The sequence below is a fragment of the Melospiza melodia genome, chromosome 12 (assembly GCF_035770615.1).
Source record: "Melospiza melodia melodia isolate bMelMel2 chromosome 12, bMelMel2.pri, whole genome shotgun sequence".
Classification (NCBI taxonomy): domain Eukaryota; kingdom Metazoa; phylum Chordata; class Aves; order Passeriformes; family Passerellidae; genus Melospiza; species Melospiza melodia.
This window is the reverse complement of record NC_086205.1, coordinates 28,032,085-28,050,771: the sequence shown is the minus strand read 5'-3', so window position 1 is coordinate 28,050,771 and position 18,687 is coordinate 28,032,085. Positions and strand designations below refer to the sequence as shown.

The window sequence follows — 18,687 nt, the reverse complement described above, 5'->3', positions numbered from 1 at the left end:
GCCGGGCCGTGCCCCTGCCCAGCTGTGCCCCTCTCTGGCTCTGGCCGTGCCCTTGGCCGTGCCCTTGCCCAGCTCTGGCCGTGCCCGGCTCTCGGCCCGCAGCTGTCCCGGCTGCAGAGCAGCGCCGAGCGCCTTTCGGGACAGAAAGCGCAGCTGGCACAGCGGCCGGAGGGCTGGGCTGCCGGGCTGGATGGAGTTTGCTTTTCCTAAGCCGTTCCCAGGGCTGGCCGCGACCTTTGCTGTGACGCATCCTGCCCCGAGAGCCGCGGCTCGGAGCTCGGCAGGGCTTGAAGCGGAGCCGCGGGCTCGCGTGGTGCCTGCCGGGGCTGGGACGTGGACTCTGGGGATTCGTGATGGATCCTGGGTGCTTGGCTGTTTCCACTCTTCTTTTTTGTGCTTTATTATTTTCTTTTAAGCTCAAACACCTGCTTGGCTTCCTCCCCTCCTCTTCCTCCCAAAAGTTTTGAAATCAAGCAGAGAATTAGTGGAAATGTATGGTAATAGAAGAGCTAATATCTTCTCTGTGGAAGTAGGAAAGGAGTATATATTCTGAAAGAGAGATGAGGTTTGGGGAGATAGATAAATAGAGGTTTAAATGTTTATTTAAAAACTGTGAAATATGTACATTGTGTACCTTAGAACAAGTAAACATTTAGTGCAGGACTCGAGCTCTGCTTGACAGTGTGTCACCTAAACCCTACAGAAAACACACAATTCCTCATGGACTTTGCTTCTGTGAGAGTTTATCTGTGTAAGGAAAGGGTCCAAAGCCACGGGGAAACACATGCACCTTCTCCCTGCGTGCTGCTGCCATATCCACATGCTTTACATGGGGCCACTGTGAGCTACCCTGAACCCCCAGTGCCTTCCTTCTCCAGATTTCACTCAACATCTCTCAGTGCAATAAGGAGTATCTTGAGAGGCAGAACTGTCTGCACATTCTTGTCCATACTCTTGTCCCCTCTCCATCCTGAGACTCACAGCCCAAAGCTGCAGTGGTCAATCCATGGCTTTGGGGTTGGGTTTGGGTGTTGGCTTCAGTGACAATTTTGTACTTTCCCCATGGATCAGGCTGAACAAATGGGGCACGAGGCTTCTCAGGGGGCTCCCCAGAAGACACCAGGCAGCCAAGCTTCTCCTCTATTTCCGTGCACCCTGTGGTCATTTCCTGAAGCAGGGATGGGGAGGAGTGAATCAGATAAGGCTTTGGTTTAAAAGCCACAGGCTCTCTAAGAGAGAGAAGCCCCAAAGAAGAGGATGTGCAGTGTTCTCCAGTGTAAGATGCCAGTCTGTGATGGATTAAATGTTGCAGCACAGTTAATTTTTTGCAGTGAGAAGTAAGCAGTTGTCCAGAGCAGAGGATTAAGGGCTCAAAGAGAGGGTGGGGAGCCTGAGCTCTGTGTACAGCTTCACCCCATTGGAATGGCTCTGGGCAGCTGGGCAAACCCAGGGGTTGCTCTGTTGTACAAACATGGGGATTTTTCCAACATGCCAGCCAAATCCAATGTTTAAGGATCTCAAGATACGGCTGCTGTTTCCAAAGGGTTATAAAGTGGGCAGTGAGCATGGTCACTAGAAGGCCCTGCACTCTGCCATGCACTTTAGGTGGCTGAAGAACAAACTGATAATGTATTTTACCTTTAGCCATACAAGTCTGCTTCTTCCCCCAAACACCAAAATTTCCAGCTGCTGGCTGTGCTATTGAGAGGAGCTGTTAACCCTCTGCCTGAGCTGAGGGCCCAAGGAGGGAATGCTTTGCAGGGTCCTGGTGGTGGGTTGTGCCCCAGCGAGGGGAGAGCGCGGCTGGCGTGTCCCAGCAGGTCTGTTGTGGTGGCAGCAGCGCTGGGCTGGTTTGGCTCCTGCCCCGGCTGGAGCAGCAGCGCAGGGAGGGCTGGCAGCTCTGCAGCCCTGGCTGGGCTGATGGGTCCTGCTGGAGCTCTAATGCAGGGGTTCCAAAGGCAGCCCCAGGCCTTGGCCATGGGGAGGGGTGTCTGTGCCCAGGGCCTCTCCTGTGCCCTCCCCAGCCCAGCTGGCAGAGCTGCCAGGGCTGCCAGCCCTCCTGAGCACCAATCCATGCAGGTCCTGGGCTGTCAGTGGCCAGCGCTGGGAACTGCTGAAAGCAGGATGAGCAAAAAAAAATGGTTTTTTAGGATAATCCCCCCAGAAGCCAGCTAATTACAAAAGTATTGCAGGACTTCCAGCTGTGTTTTTGCCCTGTCAAATCTGCCAGCAAATGTTTTCTGCTCGGTTTTGTTTGGGTGATGAGTGGGTGCCTGCTGAGCCCTTACAAGGATCTGTCTGGGGCTCTCTCATCAAGCTGTGCCCACGTTTGGGTGGCACCACTGCTGCTCCAGGCTGGTGTTTGCCCTTAGGGGGTGGCAGGAGAGGGGCCTGGGCTGGACTGAACTAGAAAACCCTTCATGTGGGATCTGATCGAGTAATTTTCCTTACTTAGTCAAGCAGGCTTTCCTGCAGATGGTCCTCTTGTCCTTCAGGCACAGACAGCAGTTTTTCTAGTTGCACATTTGTACTTCAAAGGCCATCGACATAATTTTTGCAATTTCTCCCGTGTCTCTTCCTCAAAAGACAATTGTGTTTAAAGCACCTAATTTTCTGACTTCAGAATAATGCATTCTACATCTGCAGCCTTTCCAGGAAATGGGAATCTTTTGATTTCATTTTGTGTGCAAGATAAACTCTCCTCAAAAACTGCACAAATAACTCCTTTATCTTTTCCACATTTTTCTTTCCTTTTTTTTTTTTTTTTTTTACCTTTTTCTCTCCTGCCTCTTTCTCATTCTTCCACCATTTCTGGTCACAAGGTTAATATCTGTCACAAGGTTAATATCTGGTCACAAGTGTCTTGATCACAAGCCTATATCTGGGTGAGCACTGGGCATAGATGAGGACAGAAATCTTGTGAAATGGTGTCTCTTGTGGGGAGGTGAGGAGGACAAACCCGTCCGTCTGTCCCTGCAGCGTTGTGTTGTATTCTCACGCCCCAGTCAGATGCAGAATTGGGGTACCTTTTATGCCTCAGTAGCCCCTGGTGAGTGAGGCTCTGTGGTGGGACTGCAGCCCAACCTTGCTGTGTCTGTGGGAGCTCTGACAGGACAGCTGTGTGGGTAGGGGTGGGTTTGGTTTGCAGAGCGTTTCTGGTTAACACAGACCACAGGGCTCCATCCGCCCCGGCGCCTGCACCACGGGCCCCTTGGCAGGTTGAGTTTTGCATTTTCTTCACTGCTTTGTGCTTCCAGCCCTGACCAGGCTGGGTGAACCTGCCACGGCCACTCTCTTTGTCAGTGCTTTCCCACTGCTTCATCCACCTCGAGAGTGGTGGGTGCCAATGCAAGGACAGATTTTTAGAAATTTGGTGGGTTTAGTTTCCTTTTTTAGGATTCCTGTGAAGCTGCGTTGGTATAAAGTCACAGGAAAGGTCATTAGTAGAAAAACCACAGAAACCGAGTGCGAAATAAATGTGATGACAAAAGTCCTGCAGCAGTAGTGATCTGGAGCTGGCTCTGAGTACAGGTTCAAATCACATTTCTGCCACAATAATGCCCTGGCATGGAGAGCTCTGCCTTGGCTATTCAATCAGAATATGAAAGATATAATTGCATTTGAGTTACAAACACTGTAATGCACATCTTCCTGAATGTAAAAAAACCCAAATGTTAATGAGTTGTTCAGGAATTGCTCCTTGCATTCTTGGATCAGATCTGCTGTTGTAGTTCCACCAGAAAACTGTTTCCTCTTAAAAATGGGACTCTGGGGCTGCAGAGCCAGAGTTTATATCCATGTCTGCTCTGATGAGGCTCTCTGAAAGGGCAGTCACAGGTCAGAGACTTTCCACACAACCTCCTTGGGGCTTTTTCTTTCACGATGAACTCTTAGCGACCAAATTTCCATGTCAAATCTGGATAAATTAAATATAGTTATCTGGTACTTGGGGATTGGGATGTTGTTGTACAATTCATATTTAGCCCTGGGAAAATACTTCCCAAGGAGCATCTTCAAAGAGCCGTCATGCATGTGGGTGTGCACAAAGCAGCGACCAGATTGTCACAGATACACCAGTCGAGGAGAGCGGGCTGCTCTGGGGCGGCTGTGCAGCGCAGGGCTGCATGCTGCATGCGGGGCTCGGGCTGCAGGGCTGCCTGCATGCAGGGCTGCTCTGGGGCGGCTGTGCAGTGCAGGGCTGCATGCATGCAGGGCTGCATGCAAGGCTCAGGCTGCAGCACTGCCTGCATGCGGGGCTCAGGCTGCATGCGGGGCTCAGGCTGCAGGGCTGGGTGCATGCAGGGCTCAGCTGCGTGCAGGGCTCAGGCTGCAGCGCTGCCTGCAATCAGGGCTCAGGCTGCAGGGCTGGGTGCATGCAGGGCTCAGCTGCGTGCAGGGCTCAGGCTGCAGCGCTGCCTGCAATCAGGGCTCAGGCTGCATGCAGGGGCTGCTCCTGCCTGGCCTGCTTGCAGGGGCTGCATGGCTGTGCCTTCCCTTCCCACATTTCACATGGATTTCCGTTCTGGGACCCTTCCCAGACGCTGCTGATTGCTTCATGCCTGTGTCCCTGCACAGGGGGAATATTCAGGCTGAGCTTTGGAGGGCACCATGCCATCACCTGAGTGTAGCTGCTTTATGTAACTGATTTTTTGGTGGAAAGCTCTTATGTGAGGGTTCAGCAGTTTCTCTCCTAGGGGGAAGCACCATAAAAATCCGTCCTTCAGTTGAAAATTCGTGGGCAGTGAGAAGGGCGGTGAGCGTGCACCCTGTCGGGAGGGCACACGGCACACCGGGGGATGCAGGCTGTGGATGCACACAGCACACCGGGGGATGCAGGCTGTGGATGCACACAGCACACCGGGGGATGCAGGCTGTGGATGCACACAGCACACCGGGGGATGCAGGCTGTGGATGCACACAGCACACCGGGGGATGCAGGCTGTGGATGCACACAGCACACCGGAGGATGCAGGCTGTGGATGCACACAGCACACCGGGGGATGCAGGCTGTGGATGCACACAGCACACCGGGGGATGCAGGCTGTGGATGCACACAGCACACCGGGGGATGCAGGCTGTGGATGCAGGCTCCCTCTGGGTGTGTTTGCAGCCCCCCTGCCCTGCCCCAGCAGCTCCCCCCGGGCCAGGGCCGGCCCCAGCCCCTGCTCTGCCTCCTCAGCTGCCTTGGGTGCCCTCTGCTCGGGACCAGCAGGGACATTGCCCCTGAAGGGGCTTTGCTGGGCTTGCGGGGAAGCCCCCCGCCCACCTGGGAAAAGGCCATTGTGGATTTAACACAGCAACCATCAGGCACAATTTAACAAGCCATAAACCCTCGGTGATCTACACTTGTGAAAGGGAGACCAGAAGCACTCAGCCTTGATTGGCTTTAACCATATAAGACCTGAGGGGACAGACTTTGGTTAGGAACGTCAGTTCTGTGGGCAGATCTTCCAGTCCTCAATGCTATCACTCAATTTCATCTGGTGCTTGTCAGAATTTAAGCTATGCAACCCAGTCCCCAAGCTGGCTCTCTTAATATGGTTTTGTATGTGCATGGACTGCTCAGGGTGCAAGATGGCAGATTTGGTCCCAGAACTTGTCTGCTGTGTGTGACCAGTTTTCTACAAAGCTGATTGGGAAACATGGTTTATCTGTGGTATTTTAGCTATTTAAAATATTTTTATTTAAAGTAGGATAAATAGCCAAAGTATTCTGACTTCCTTACCAGAAATACTCTCTCCTAATCATGTAAGTGGTTTCATAATACTTGTATTAATCCAAATATTATCATACTTACATTTCAACTTCTTAATTATTCATAAACCGAAATCTAAACCTAAACCAATAGTGTTTAAAAAAATAGAAGAAAGAAACTGCTCTTTCAGTGGAAAGCTTTATGAAAGATGTTCTCATGCAGAGCTTAATTTTGTCATTTGGGTGCTGCATTTTGAGGATTTTCTGGTGTGTTGTTTTTTTTGTGTGTGTATGGGAAGGGAAGTGGTTGGAGTGTCAGACAGTGGCCGATGGGCTGTTGCCATCTCCTGCCCGTGCGGCTGCACTGCACCGGGCTGGCTGTGAGCACGGGCTGCTCAGGGCTCCCGACAGCTCCAGCCTGCCTTTGCCAGCTCCGGCAGGCTTTGTGCCAGCAGTTTTTGCTCTAAACAAACCTGATTTAATCCCAGCGAGCCCAGGACAGACTGACCCACGTGGGCATCACAGGGTGCAGAGGGCTCAGTGCAGGTGCCGGGTGAGGGACACGGAGCCCTGGGGCTGTGGCACAGAGCCGAGTGGCACCAGAGCCCTGCCCTGGGCACACCGAGGGTGCCCACGGGGCCTGTGCCACCTCCTGCCCTCCCCTTCCCCTGCTGCAGACCTGGGGAACAGGGTTCCTGCCAGTGGGTCTGCTCAATGCCAGAGAGCCCATCCTGGCTGCAGCCTCCCGGCCCGGGGCTGCTTTCTGAGCCCAGGCAGCCTCATGGTGGCCCCAAACCAACCAACCAACCCTAACCAGCCAGCCTGCCCACCCACCCAAACACCCCAGCCCCACGGAGTGATGACTTCCAAACCAACCAACCAACCCTAACCAGCCAGCCTGCCCACCCACCCAAACACCCCAGCCCCACGGAGTGAGCCCGATCCCTGCGGGGATGGAATCTGAGGTGGATGTTGCTGAGCTGGCACAGAAAAGCTGAACGTGTCTGCACATCCCTCAATGAGATTCCGTGGTCAGAGACCTAGAGACGTTTTATTTACATGATATACAAGCACCCTCCCAGGTCAGCGCAGTCTCTGGGGTGCCCTCAGACGTCGGTGTACTCGTGGTAGATGCGCACCTCCGACCTTCTGACGCTCTGCAGGGACCTGATGCTCTCACTCCTGGTTCTCATGTTGGATTTCCTGAACAGCCTTCGAGAGAATGATCGGCACATGAAAAAATAAATGATGGGATCCAGACAGACGTTGCATGCGGACAGGAACAGGGTCATTTCCTTACAGTAATACAAGATTCTATGTGCAGAGTCATCTAAAATTTTGTCCAGATGACTGAAAGTGAAGGGTATTCGGCACAAATGGTAGGGCAAAAAGCAGGTGAAAAACACAGCCACGACAACCCTTATACTCTGGTTGTGCTTCCTCTTCCGGCTGGAGGAGCTGATGAACTGTTTGCTGGATTTGTAGATGTACCTGGAAATGGCAATGTAGCAGCCTATCAGCACCACCAGCACCACCACGAACATGCAGGTGTTGATGTAGATGACGGCCGCGTGCCACTTGACTCCCAGGGGAGACTTCAGCTTCAGGCAGTCGTCCACGTTGCGCCTGGTGGGGTAGCCGTTGGTGAGGATGAGGTTCGGCAGCGCCAGGAACGCCATCACCACCCAGACGCAGGCCGACAGCACCTTGGTGAAGGTGATGCTGTACATGCGCGAGTCCCCAAAGGGCTTCACCACCTTCAGGTAGCGGTCGATGCTGATGAGGCCCAGGAAGACGATGGTGGTGTACATGTTGGCGTAGAACAGCACCGTGCTGTAGCGGCACAGGAAGGAGTTGAAGTGCCACGGCCCCAGCCGCGAGTCCTGGATGATCTTGAATGGGAACGTCAGCGTCATGAGCAGGTCCGCCACCACAATGTTCTTGAGGTAAAAGATGAAGCTGGTCTTGTTCCTGATGTGGAAGAAGATCCAGACGGCCAGGCCGTTGAGCAGGAGGCTGGCCAGGAAGATGAGGAGGTAGAGCACGGGCAGCACGATGGTGGTGAACTCGTCCCGCGCCGCCGAGCTGCCGTTGGGCCAGCTGCTGTTCTCGGGGCTGGGGCGGCTCTCTGCGGGACAGGGACACCACGGCAAGGATTTAGGGTGCTTTACGGGTGGGGACGAGGGAGGGAGACAATGGTAAAGCTTCGTGGATGGGGACAAGTGAGGGAAACTACAGGTGAAGCTTCATGGTGCTTTATGGGTGGGCCAAGGGAGGGAAACAACAGGTAAAGCTTCATGGTGCTTTTAAGGTGGGGACAAATGAGGGGAACAACAGGTAAAGCTTTATGGTGCTTTACAGACAGGACCAAGCGAGGAAACAATGGTAAAGCTCTATGGTGTTTTGCAGATGGGACCAAGCAAGGAAACAATGGTAAAGCTCTCTGCTGCTTTACAGACTTGGCTAGTTTGGAGCTGCCCTCTCTGGCAGTCTGAGGCTGCCGGGTGAGCCATAACTCAGAGCTGTGGGTTGTCAGCTCTTGGCTTTCTTGACAGAGTGTGACTTGTGAGCTGAGATGTTTGTCATGGGACAGGGCTCTGGAGAGACTCCTCAGGCCTATCAAAACGTGAATTTTAACTTGGTTTACTTAAATGTACTTAAAAGTCACAGTCTCTGGGGGATTTTAAGATTTCATATGTAAATGTTTGTGAAAAGCTTATAAACTGTGCCATAAATGTCAGTGTGTTTTGTTTCATGCTGTTTATGCTCTGACCTTGTCTGGTGAGGCAAAGCAGGCTGGCTGTGGGGCAGGCTGGGCAGTGCTCACACAGCCGTGCTGCAATGACTGATTTCTTTCAAAAGCTGGTAGGAACTACAGTAACAAAATAAACACTTATCAATCTCTTGTATTTCCATTGTTATTTTACCTGGCAGTTTTCCATAGGACAAATTGTACCCCATCCTTTGTGTTGCTGTAGGTTTCCGGCTGAAATGCTCTTCAGGAGTCCCACTGGCAGCCGTGGGTCTGGGATGCAGCAGGGCCTGTGCCAGGATGATGTTCTGGGGAAAGAAAATCCAAATTGAAACCAAAGGAAAGTAGAAGAGCCCACCTTGGAGCTCCTGTCCATGTGCCCTGCATGAGAGGAGCCCTGGGAAAGGAGCTGCCTCTGGAGTTCCCAGAGAGGGAGGTGAGGTGGCTGACACTGCACAGTGGTTCTGCTGTCAGGGCTTCATTATTGCCCTCTTCTTGCTCATTTCAGTGAGTAGATTATTTTTTTTTAATCATCATTCACTTCTTGAAGCAAAATGTTTTATCAGTAATTATGAGACATGTGTGCATAAGTTCATAGTGTATTCCTGAAATTGGGGTGGAAATGGTGGAAATGACAAGTTTCTGTTCCTTTTTCATAGAAACTGGCACACAAGGAGCAGTTTCTGAAACCTGCAGAAACTCATTAATGCCACATGGCATCACAATGTTTGATATTGTCAAAAGGGATTTTGCCAGTACCAGTTTGTAAGGCTGTTCTCCAAATTGTTCTTGCCTCAATCAGGATGCAAATGCAGTAACTTTTCTGGGATTTGTTTTTTGCTTACAAATTTTGCTAGGAAAACTGGCAAATGGTTCAGATCTCGCCAATTCCACAAGACCCAACTACTCTCATGGGAATGAAGAGAGGATGGGATTCCTGCAGCCCTTTTGCAGATCAGAACTGTTCTCGGTGCCATCCTCATGTTGGAACTGTATCGTGTGGCACTAGATGGCACCAAAGCAAGTAATGGTGCGTGAAAGCATCAGTAAAAACCTTTAACTTGGGTATTTTAACCTTTTTACCAGTCTGGCTTCTTGGCTGGCGCTGTTTGCTCTGACAGTGACGAGGCTGTCAAAGGGGTTGCAGGTGTTTTGTTTTCTGTGTGTTTGAGCAGCAGTAATCCATCATTGCTGTAGTTGTAATAGTCCATCCGTTGCTGTTGTTGAGGAGTTGCAGCTCTCTTTTCTGCCCAGCAGGCAGAGATCAAAAGAGTACGTGATTTTATGAAAAGATGCATATCTAACTTCTTATGTAAATAAGGTGCTTATTTCCCTGCTTTTCTGGGTTTCCTTTAAGTCTGCATAATTCCTGGCCCCTGGAAACCTCCTTGTTCTCAGGCTCTTCAGGCAGGTGCTCCATGAAACCCTCAGTGCAGGGAAGGCAGGAGGTGCTGGTACCTGGGGTTGGAGCAGAGCAGGAGGGGCTGCTGTGTGCTCTGTGTACCCTGGGAATGCTGCAGCATGGCTGGGGCTCTGTGTGCCCTGCTGTGACCCTGGGAATGCTGCAGCAGCATGGCTGGGGCTCTGTGTGCCCTGTGTACCCCTGGGAATGCTGCAGCATGGCTGGGGCTCTGTGTGCCCTGCTGTGACCCTGGGAATGCTGCAGCATGGCTGGGGCTCTGTGTGCCCTGCTGTGACCCCGGGAATGCTGCAGCATGGCTGGGGCTCTGTGTGCTCTGTGTACCCCGGGAATGCTGCAGCATGGCTGGGGCTCTGTGTGCCCTGCTGTGACCCTGGGAATGCTGCAGCAGCATGGCTGGGAATGCTGGGGCTGGCTCTGTGTGCCCTGGGCTGCACACAGCTGCTGTCCCTCTGCAGTGTCCCCAGAGCCATTCCTGTCGTGGCCCTGCTGAGCCCTGCCCAGGGCAGACCCTGCCCTGTGTCCCTGCCCAGGGAAGGTGTGACCACCCTTGGGGACATCCAGGCCCCTGGAACCATCCTGGGGGCTGGGTGCTGGTGTGCAGGCCAAGCCTCTCTGTGTCTTCTTGTTCCTGATGGTTTTGGTGTCAGGATATGTCCCAAAATGATCTCAACACACGTGGCTGGGAACAGAAAGCAGCGAACTGTTCCCCAGTGTGAGCTGTGCCAGGGGGCTTTGGGCCCTGTGCTCAGCACTCCTGAGCTCAGCGTTGCTCTGGTGGCTGCAGGGCGGAGCAGAGAGGCTGCACCTGCACCTGCCTGCCCTCCCCACACACCAAACACCTCCTGCAGCTCAGAGCTTTGGGGGCTTCCCCAAACAGGGCTGTGCAGCAGTGCTGGTGGGATGCTCCTGCTGCAGAGCTGCTGTGTGATGGAAGGGATGCAGAGCTGTGGTCCTGCTGCAGAGCTGCTGTGTGATGGAAGGGATGCACAGCATGTCCTGTACCACAGAGCTGGGTGTGTGACAGAAGGTGGGATGCAGGGCCATGGTCCTGCTCAGTCTCAGCAGCCCAAAGGAGTTTCCAGAGTTCCCTATCAAAGCCTGCCAGGCTGAGGGGTGCTGTGGTGGGCAGAGCACTGAGAGCAGTGTGGCTCCATTATTTACACACTGGGGTAGTGATCAAGTGTAGAGCTGGGGTATCTGTCCTCTGTAGCTTCATTCTTTCCAACAAAGCCTGCTACATTGCAGATTCCAGGAGTAGGAACACATTTGTTATATGGAGAATTCACTCTTTTTCATGTGTTTTATTGCAATGGGAGATTAAGACTGTGCTCTCTTTGAAGAGTATTTTAGGGTATTTTGCAGATGCTCGCTGTCTGTGTACTCTAGTTGTGGATTTTTTACTTGTCTGAATACAGTATTTTTGTGCTCAGCAGGGCTGCCTTTCCTCTCCTTGTCCAGTTTTCTGGACGCTTTCCTCACCAATTTTATCCTAAGCAGCTGTCTCAGTCTGCTATACAAATATATTCTGCTTGGAAGGCTTTGAAGATGCACTAGAAGCTCTCTGCTTTATCCAGCAGCTTTGTAAAGCAGAATACATTTTACTTCTTGTAGCTTCTGTACTTTGTCAGTGGTTGATGAGATAATCTCTTGCTGCTGATGCGGACAGACTGGTTTATGTGCATGACTGATGTAACCTCAGAGAAGAAATGAAATAATAGGCTGCGTGGCAGCCTTCAGTGTCGGGTGGATAGGGAATGACTGCAGAGTTCTTCTGGTGACTAAGGCTTTAAGTTACCTTCCTGTTTAAAGAAATTGTACATCCTCAAATCTAATCTTTTTTCATCTTATTTAGAACTTTTTAGAGTTAGAAAACTCTCTTTGTGGCCTAGACCAGCTGTTCTAGGTCGTGGGGCTGCAGAGTCTCAAGCAATGTTTTTTATTTGGGCCCATAACTTGTTGGTGTCTGCCTCCTTGCCTCCTGCTGCACTCATCACCGCAAGGATGGGTAAATGTCAGGGTTGGTGCAGCAATAGACATGTGGGGCAGATATTAAACCTGCCCTAGGCTGCTGCAAAGCCTTCTTTCCTTTGCCCATCAGAACCACATCACAGAGTTGTTTGTAAAGATGCAGGGGGAAAGCACTGGTGCAGGGCAAGAGCTTGTGTGCATGGAGCTGCTGCAGGCAGGCCTGAGCCTGTGCCTCTGCTCTCTGTGTCACCCACACCTGTCCCATGTCCCTGTCCCTGTCCCTGAGCAAGCCTCCATGCTCTGTTTGCCCTGCCTGCATCCCTTTCTTTGTCTGAGTGCTGTCTCCTGCTCCCTGCAAGCCCAGTCCCAGCTGCCATGGCACTGCCGCCTTTCCCTTCCTTGGAGGCTCCTCTCAAAAATGGTCCAGCTCCCTTTTGGTGGAGGAGCATGTTAATGTGCTGGTAATGCACAGTGGAATAACCTGAAATTCCTGTTTGAGTCCCTGCCTGCCTCGGTGAGTTGCCCTCCTTGCTGGGCTGTGCACACTCTGAGGTTCTGGTGTTTTTGTAGCACACTCTGAGGTTCTGGTGTTTTTGTAGCACACTCTGAGGTTCTGGTGTTTTTGTAGCACACTCTGACGGTTCTGGTGTTTTGTAGCACTCTCTGATGGTTCTTTCTGGTGTTTTTGTAGCACACTCTGAGGTTCTGGTGTTTTTGTAGCACACTCTGAGGTTCTGGTGTTTTTGTAGCACACTCTGAGGTTCTGGTGTTTTTGTAGCACTCTCTGATGGTTCTGGTGTTTTTGTAGCACACTCTGATGGTTCTGGTGTTTTTGTAGCACACTCTGATGGTTCTGGTGTTTTTGTAGCACTCTCTGATGGTTCTGGTGTTTTGTAGCACTCTCTGATGGTTCTGGTGTTTTGTAGCACTCTCTGATGGTTCTTTCTGGTGTTTTGTAGCACTCTCTGATGGTTCTGGTGTTTTTGTAGTGCTCTCTGATGGTTCTGGTGTTTTGTAGCACTCTCTGATGGTTCTTTCTGGTGTTTTGTAGCACACTCTGATGGTTCTGGTGTTTTGTAGCACTCTCTGATGGTTCTTTCTGGTGTTTTGTAGCACTCTCTGATGGTTCTTTCTGGTGTTTTGTAGCACTCTCTGATGGTTCTTTCTGGTGTTTTGTAGCCAGAACCTCCTGGTGCTGGCCCTGCAGGGTGGGGTGGGAGCTCCTGGGGTCCCCCGTGCTCTGAGCAGTGCTGGAGCCCCGGCCCCCCCGGTACTGAGCATGGGGTGTCAGACCCAGCAGGGTCCCTTCCTTGGCTGGGAGAGGGTGAGAGCAGTGCCCCCCGTGCCCCCATGCCCGTAGAACTGTCCCAGCTGTGGCTCGTGCTGCCCCTCTCCTTAGTCCTAGCCAGAAATAGGAACCTGCATCTGCTCGGAAAGCTGCCCCAGCATCTGGCACAGCACCCCTTCTGCGTTTCAGGTTCCTCCTCGGGCTTCCCCCAGCTCTGCTCCCACATGTCTCAGAGCAGCATCCTGCCCTGGGAAGCTGCTGTGCAGCCGGCTTCCCTCTGCCTTTGGCTGCTCTCTGGGACCCTGGCCCTGCCCTGTCCGTCTGTCCTCGGGAGGGACAGGAAGGGCAGTGATCAGGGGCACCCCTGCCCGGCCCTGAGCTGGCATCCAGGTGGGGATGCCCACGGGAGCAGCCCTCCCTGGCTCTGTGCTGGCAGGGAGCAGTGTGGGTCCCCATCCCTGCCGTGCCAGTGTCACCTGTGCCCTGCAGAGCCCCCGCACTGGCACCGAGTGAGAGCGCGGCTCAGAGCTCCTCTGGGACAGCTGGGACTGCCACGGGTGGCCGTGCCCATGCCCAGCTGTGCCCGGGGTGGCCGTGCCCATGCCCAGCTGTGCCAAGGGTGGCTGTGCCCGGGGTGGCCGTGCCCATGCCCAGCTGTGCCCGGGGTGGCCGTGCCCATGCCCAGCTGTGCCAAGGGTGGCTGTGCCTGGGGGTGGCCGTGCCCATGCCCAGCTGTGCCCGGGGTGGCCGTGCCCATGCCCAGCTGTGCCTAGGGCTGACTGTGCCCATGCCCAGCTGTGCCCAGGGTGGCTGTGTCAGGCCCTGGCTGTGCCCAGCCTGGCTGTGTCACCTCTGAGGGTCATGGCAAGGAACAGCTGCACTGCTCCTGAGGACTGCAGTGGCTTTTGCATGAGGCTGAGCGCTCTGCCCACAGAGCTGGCATCACCTGGGCAGCAGGAGAGCAGCTGCTCTCGCTGCAGGAGAAGCTGGGTTGCAATCGCTGGCTGATTTTTGGAGGGGATAGAAAAAAAGAGAGCTCAACACAGTGGTTGGCAGAGCTGGGATAATGAATGTTTTCTCATAAGGCAGCCTCTAATTAGCAAGGAGGAAAGGAGCTCTGGAATGTTTCCTTTGCTCCTTTGCAGAAGATGCTGCTGTTGGTTGTGGGAGCAGCCTGGGCCCTGCACAGAGGCTTTCCTTGGCCCCCACCCAGGATTCACCCCTGAGCTGCAGCCCCGTGCACGACCACGGGCAGGGCCCAGAGCCCCTGAGCAGGTGAGCAGGGGGCCCTGGCACTGCTGCAGAGCGTGGTGCCACGCTGGCAGTGCCATGGCACGGGTGCCATGTGCCTGTGCCCTGTCACTGGTGCCTGTGCCCCGTCACTGGTGCCACAGCTGCCATGGGAGAGCTGTGGCTGCCACACTCTGCTGCCCACCAGCAAAGGCCGCAGTTGAGATGGTCAGGCTTGAGTCAGAGGTTTTTACTGAAAAGATCTGCTTTTAGGTTTGCTTATTTCACTGCACAGCAAAAAACGTTAAGTAAAAATTTCAAAATGACACTTTAAAAGAATCAAGATGTCTGGGGCACAAACACAGAAATGCAGTGTGTGATTGGTAGCACTGCACCTTCATCTGTTGGACCTGTGTCTGTTGTGCCTCTATCACATCCCTCAGGGACCACTGTGAGAAAATATCTTGGGAAACAAAAATAATTATTGGTATGTGCACATAGCCACTGCCATTTAAGCCTTTCAGTAACTCCAGCCTAACTTTCAGGCATTTTTCTTTGTGCTGAAGCAATTTCTATTGATTTTTTTGTATGCAGTCCTAATTCACATGACAGGAGCACCAAGAAATCCTTGTGTGCCTGTTTCTCTGTGCTCCAGTCCATCCTGCTGCCACACCGTGCTGTTTGCCACTCACAGCAGCACCACTGCCTGAAAGAGGAAGGAAAGGACACGGGGATTTCAGGGAGAAGTCCAGCCTGGTGCAAGGCCGTTATTTCTGGGGAGTTCTGCTGGCTCTGGGCACGGCGTTGGGCACAGCTGTGGGAGCTGCTGCCCCTCCTGCCCCCCAGCTCTGGCCCCTGGCACCGAGCAGTGCCTGCTGCTGCAGGGAGGGTGACACAGGCTGGTCCCAGTGCAGTTTGTGCTGCTCAGCATCTGCTGTCCCTTTGGATGCCACTGACATTGCCTTGAGCAAGAGCCAGAAGCAGTGGTTGCTGCAGCACCCTGTGTGAGGTTCATTGCTGGTCAGAAGTGGAAACCCAGCTTCTGATGGTTGACAGTGCAACGTTTGAGTTCATTTAAGGTGTTGCGGTATTTTTTTCTGTTGGAAGGGATTAATGTTGAAATGTAGGGATGGATCTTGCCTCCTTCCTCTGGAGTTCTCCTGGCAGCCCCGGGTTGGTGTCTGCTGCAGCCTGGGCTCCCGTGGAGCTGATACAGGTGTGCTGAGGGTCTGGAGCTCAGGGCGTGTGTCGGGTGTGTTTCCAGCAGCCCCACTCTGTTGATAAGACTGCACAGTTCAGGTTCAGTGCTGTAGCTGGGGCACAGGAGGCTTGCCTGGCTTCTGCTGGTGCTCACTGGATCAGAGAGGAGGCTCTTCTGGAGCTTTGCTTTGGGAAGGTGAGCAAGGGACTGCTCACCAGGTGAGGAGAAGGAGCATTCCCAGTGCCTGGTTCCTGTCCTGACCGCTGCAGGGCTCTGTGCCGGGGGCTGGGGAGGAGCCTGTGGTCTCTGCAGTGCCGCTGTGCTGTGGAGCTGTCGGGATGGAGCCTCGCTGCCCTGGCCCGGGGCTCCCGTCCCGTTTGGCCGTGCTGCCCCTGGGTGTCCCCAGGGTGTGTGGGGCCAGGGGAGTGCCCGGGGTCGGGCTCCGGAGCCCGGCACGGGGCCTTGTGTGCCGGGCCGGGCCGTGTGTGCCGGGCCGGGCCGTGTGCGCCGGGCTGTGTGTGCCGCGCCGGGCTGGGCTGGGCGAGCCGGGCCGTGTGTGCCGGGCCGGGCCGGGCCGTGTGTGCCGTGCCGTGCCGGGCTGGGCTGGGCGAGCCGGGCTGTGTGTGCCGGGCCGGGCCGGGCTCTCTGGGCTCCGAGCTCCCTCCCTGCCCCGGGGCTGGGACACGGGGCTGAGCTGGGACAGCCCCGAGCAGCTGACCGGGAGGAGCAGCAGGAGGAGGGCTCGCTGCTGCTGCTGCTGCTGCTGCCCAAATTGCGGTTTGTCTCCCCCAGCCCGGTGCACACACACGGTGTCCGTGCGGGACATGCCCGCGCACCCTCCAGCCCCGGTCCCCCCGCTCGGTCCCTGTGTCGGGGCTGTCCCCGGCGCTGCCGTCCCTCCTCCCACGGATGGGGAGCCAGCAGAGGCCCTGCCGGAGCCCCGGGGCTGCTGGCCCACCCAGAGCAGAGCAGGGGAAGCTTCTCCCATCCAGAAAAGTGCTGGTGGCTCCGTGCTCAGGGCCAGCGCCTGCGAGTGAATCAGCGACACCAGCCAAAGGCTGCCTGGGCTTCCTGGTTTCCCTTTCTGAAGAGGGTTGCAGAATTCTTTGAAAAGATGGAAAGAAGTGTGAAGTGCTGCCAGTTTCCAGATGCAGCACTCAGGAGGGGCTGCAGGCCCCAGAGTGCACAAAGAAGTGATTTTTAACAAACCCTCGAATCGCGCCGCTCTCCCAGTGCTCCGTAACCGACAACAACCTTCCCAATACGAGATCTCCATAAAAGACAGAGGTTTTTGCAAGCACCTCAGATATTTCCCAAGCCGCGAGACTCATCAGATCAGTCTGCTCATTCAGAGCTATGTGGTTTTTCCAGTGAACCTGACAAGTTTTAACATGACTTGAATGAAGTACGAAGGAAGAGAACATTTATTCTCCTCATATAGTGAGAGAGCTCAAGTTTGCTTTCCTGTACTGAAAGAGGTGAAAGGGAATACAGTAAAAACCCTTTTAAAGCAAATTCAGATACTGTATTTGCTGAGTCTTATTTTATATGAGTTGAGCTCTGTCAGGAAGCGAGTTACTGAAACAATGGACCCACCTGCACTTTGAGTCGTATCTGAGAAGGAAGGATCAGTAGAAACCGAACTTTTTTGCCACCATGAATACCATGTACGAGTGAATAAAAGGTTGGTAAAGGCATGCTATTTCGAGAACGTTTCAGGCTTCGAATTGATCCGGCATTCAGTTTATGGTTCCAAGTCTGTCTTTCAGCACTATATCTGAATTCCTGTTTTTCCAGCCAAGGGTGAGAAAGTGCTAGCAGATTCACTGAACAACTTATCGAAATGCTTTTTGGATGATCAGAGCTCGCTTACCTGTCACCATCGTCGCCTTCCGCTCCCGGAGCTGCATCCCAGAGGTGCCTCAGACTCCTGCAGAACCCATCCTGGAGCTACACTGGGCAGGAGAGAAATTCCTGGGAGAGGGCAGCCGAACCGACCATGGCTGCCAGCAGGATTTTTGGGCTTCCGATGGCTTTTTTTTGGGGGGATACCTGCTCAGAGAGTCAAAATTCCCCTGGCCAGGAGCAAGTGGAGCAACTGGCTCTCTCATTCCTGGGAATGACTCACATGCCAGGCTAGGGGAGCTCCCGCTCACTTCCTGGCTCCAGCGCAGCCGGGACGCAGACAGTGATTCACCTGGGAGGGGGAGCGCTGGGGAGGCTGCGGAGCCCGCAGGTGCTGCTGCTCTGCACTCACTGCCAGCCTGCAGATCTGGCGCTGGACGGATGGAAATACCTACTGATCAAGCTTATCTTGTCAATTATTAATTTGATTGTATTTATACTGCCTTTAGTGTTGTGCTTTGAACCGATGCTTCCTCCTAAATAACGTGCAGGGTGAAAATGGAGCTCCAGGTGTGTCACTGAGTGTTGCAGCTGAAATGCCCTGTTTCCTGCCATGGTGCTCCTTAGGACTGGCTGAGCCCACTGCCTCTCACAGCCCTGCCCTCCGTGGTCCTGCCGGTACACATGTTTACAATCAGACTATTTAGTGCTTCTAGAGCACTGAAACAATCATGGGGTAAAATTGGGGCATATTATACTGGGACTGCTCTATTGGGACAAAGTTCTGCTTCATGTCAGTGGAGGATGAAGTGGGTAATTTTCCATATCTGCTGCCTTCTGTAAAAGAAAGCAAATCCCCATTTCTCTCATTAAAAATTTGGGAGAAAAGAAAGAATAATCCCCAGTGCTCTCAGAGCAGTGGCTGCCAAGGCCATTTTCTGTCTGTTCTGCCTGGCCTTTTCCATAGACATGTTCAATTTTTTTCTCGAATACCTGAGGGGCCGAGCCCCTATTGCCCCTGTGCACAGGAGCGTGCGAGGGGCTGAGCAGGACCCACCCGCTGCCCCACAGGGCTGAGCAGCTTCTGCTGGGCATCCCTGTGCTGAATCCCACTCTGCTGCTCGTGGGCAGACTCCAGAATCTCCTCTGGCCCCGGGACCTCTGCCTCGGGTCAGGCACAGTCCCTGATCACACAGACTGCTGGCACAGCTCGCCTTTGAAGCCCAGCTTTGCAAGGCAAAGCAGGCCATGCAGATGAGGCTGCAGGAACACGGGCCCATCTGCTG

General features: G+C 53.7%; 1 protein-coding gene across 1 annotated transcript; it reads right to left on the bottom strand.

Annotated features, from left to right (window-relative positions):
* Positions 1-6,726: 6,726 nt before the first annotated feature.
* GPR87 (G protein-coupled receptor 87) lies at positions 6,727-17,719 on the bottom strand. Its single transcript, XM_063166450.1, has 3 exons — positions 17,430-17,719; positions 8,622-8,754; positions 6,727-7,822 (listed from the first exon to the last, which is right to left on the bottom strand). Exons 2-3 carry the CDS (start codon positions 8,653-8,655, stop codon positions 6,801-6,803), a joined length of 1,056 nt encoding a protein of 351 aa, XP_063022520.1. The 5' UTR covers positions 8,656-8,754; positions 17,430-17,719; the 3' UTR covers positions 6,727-6,800.
* Between the last annotated feature and the right edge of the window lie 968 nt (positions 17,720-18,687).

Coding starts and splice junctions, on each gene's coding strand:
- GPR87 (XM_063166450.1), bottom strand. CDS start 8,655: ATGGGGTACAATTTGTCCTATGGAAAACTGCCAG. Junction 7,823..8,621: donor GTCCTATGGAAAACTGCCAG/GTAAAATAACAA, acceptor CCTGTCCCGCAG/AGAGCCGCCCCAGCCCCGAG.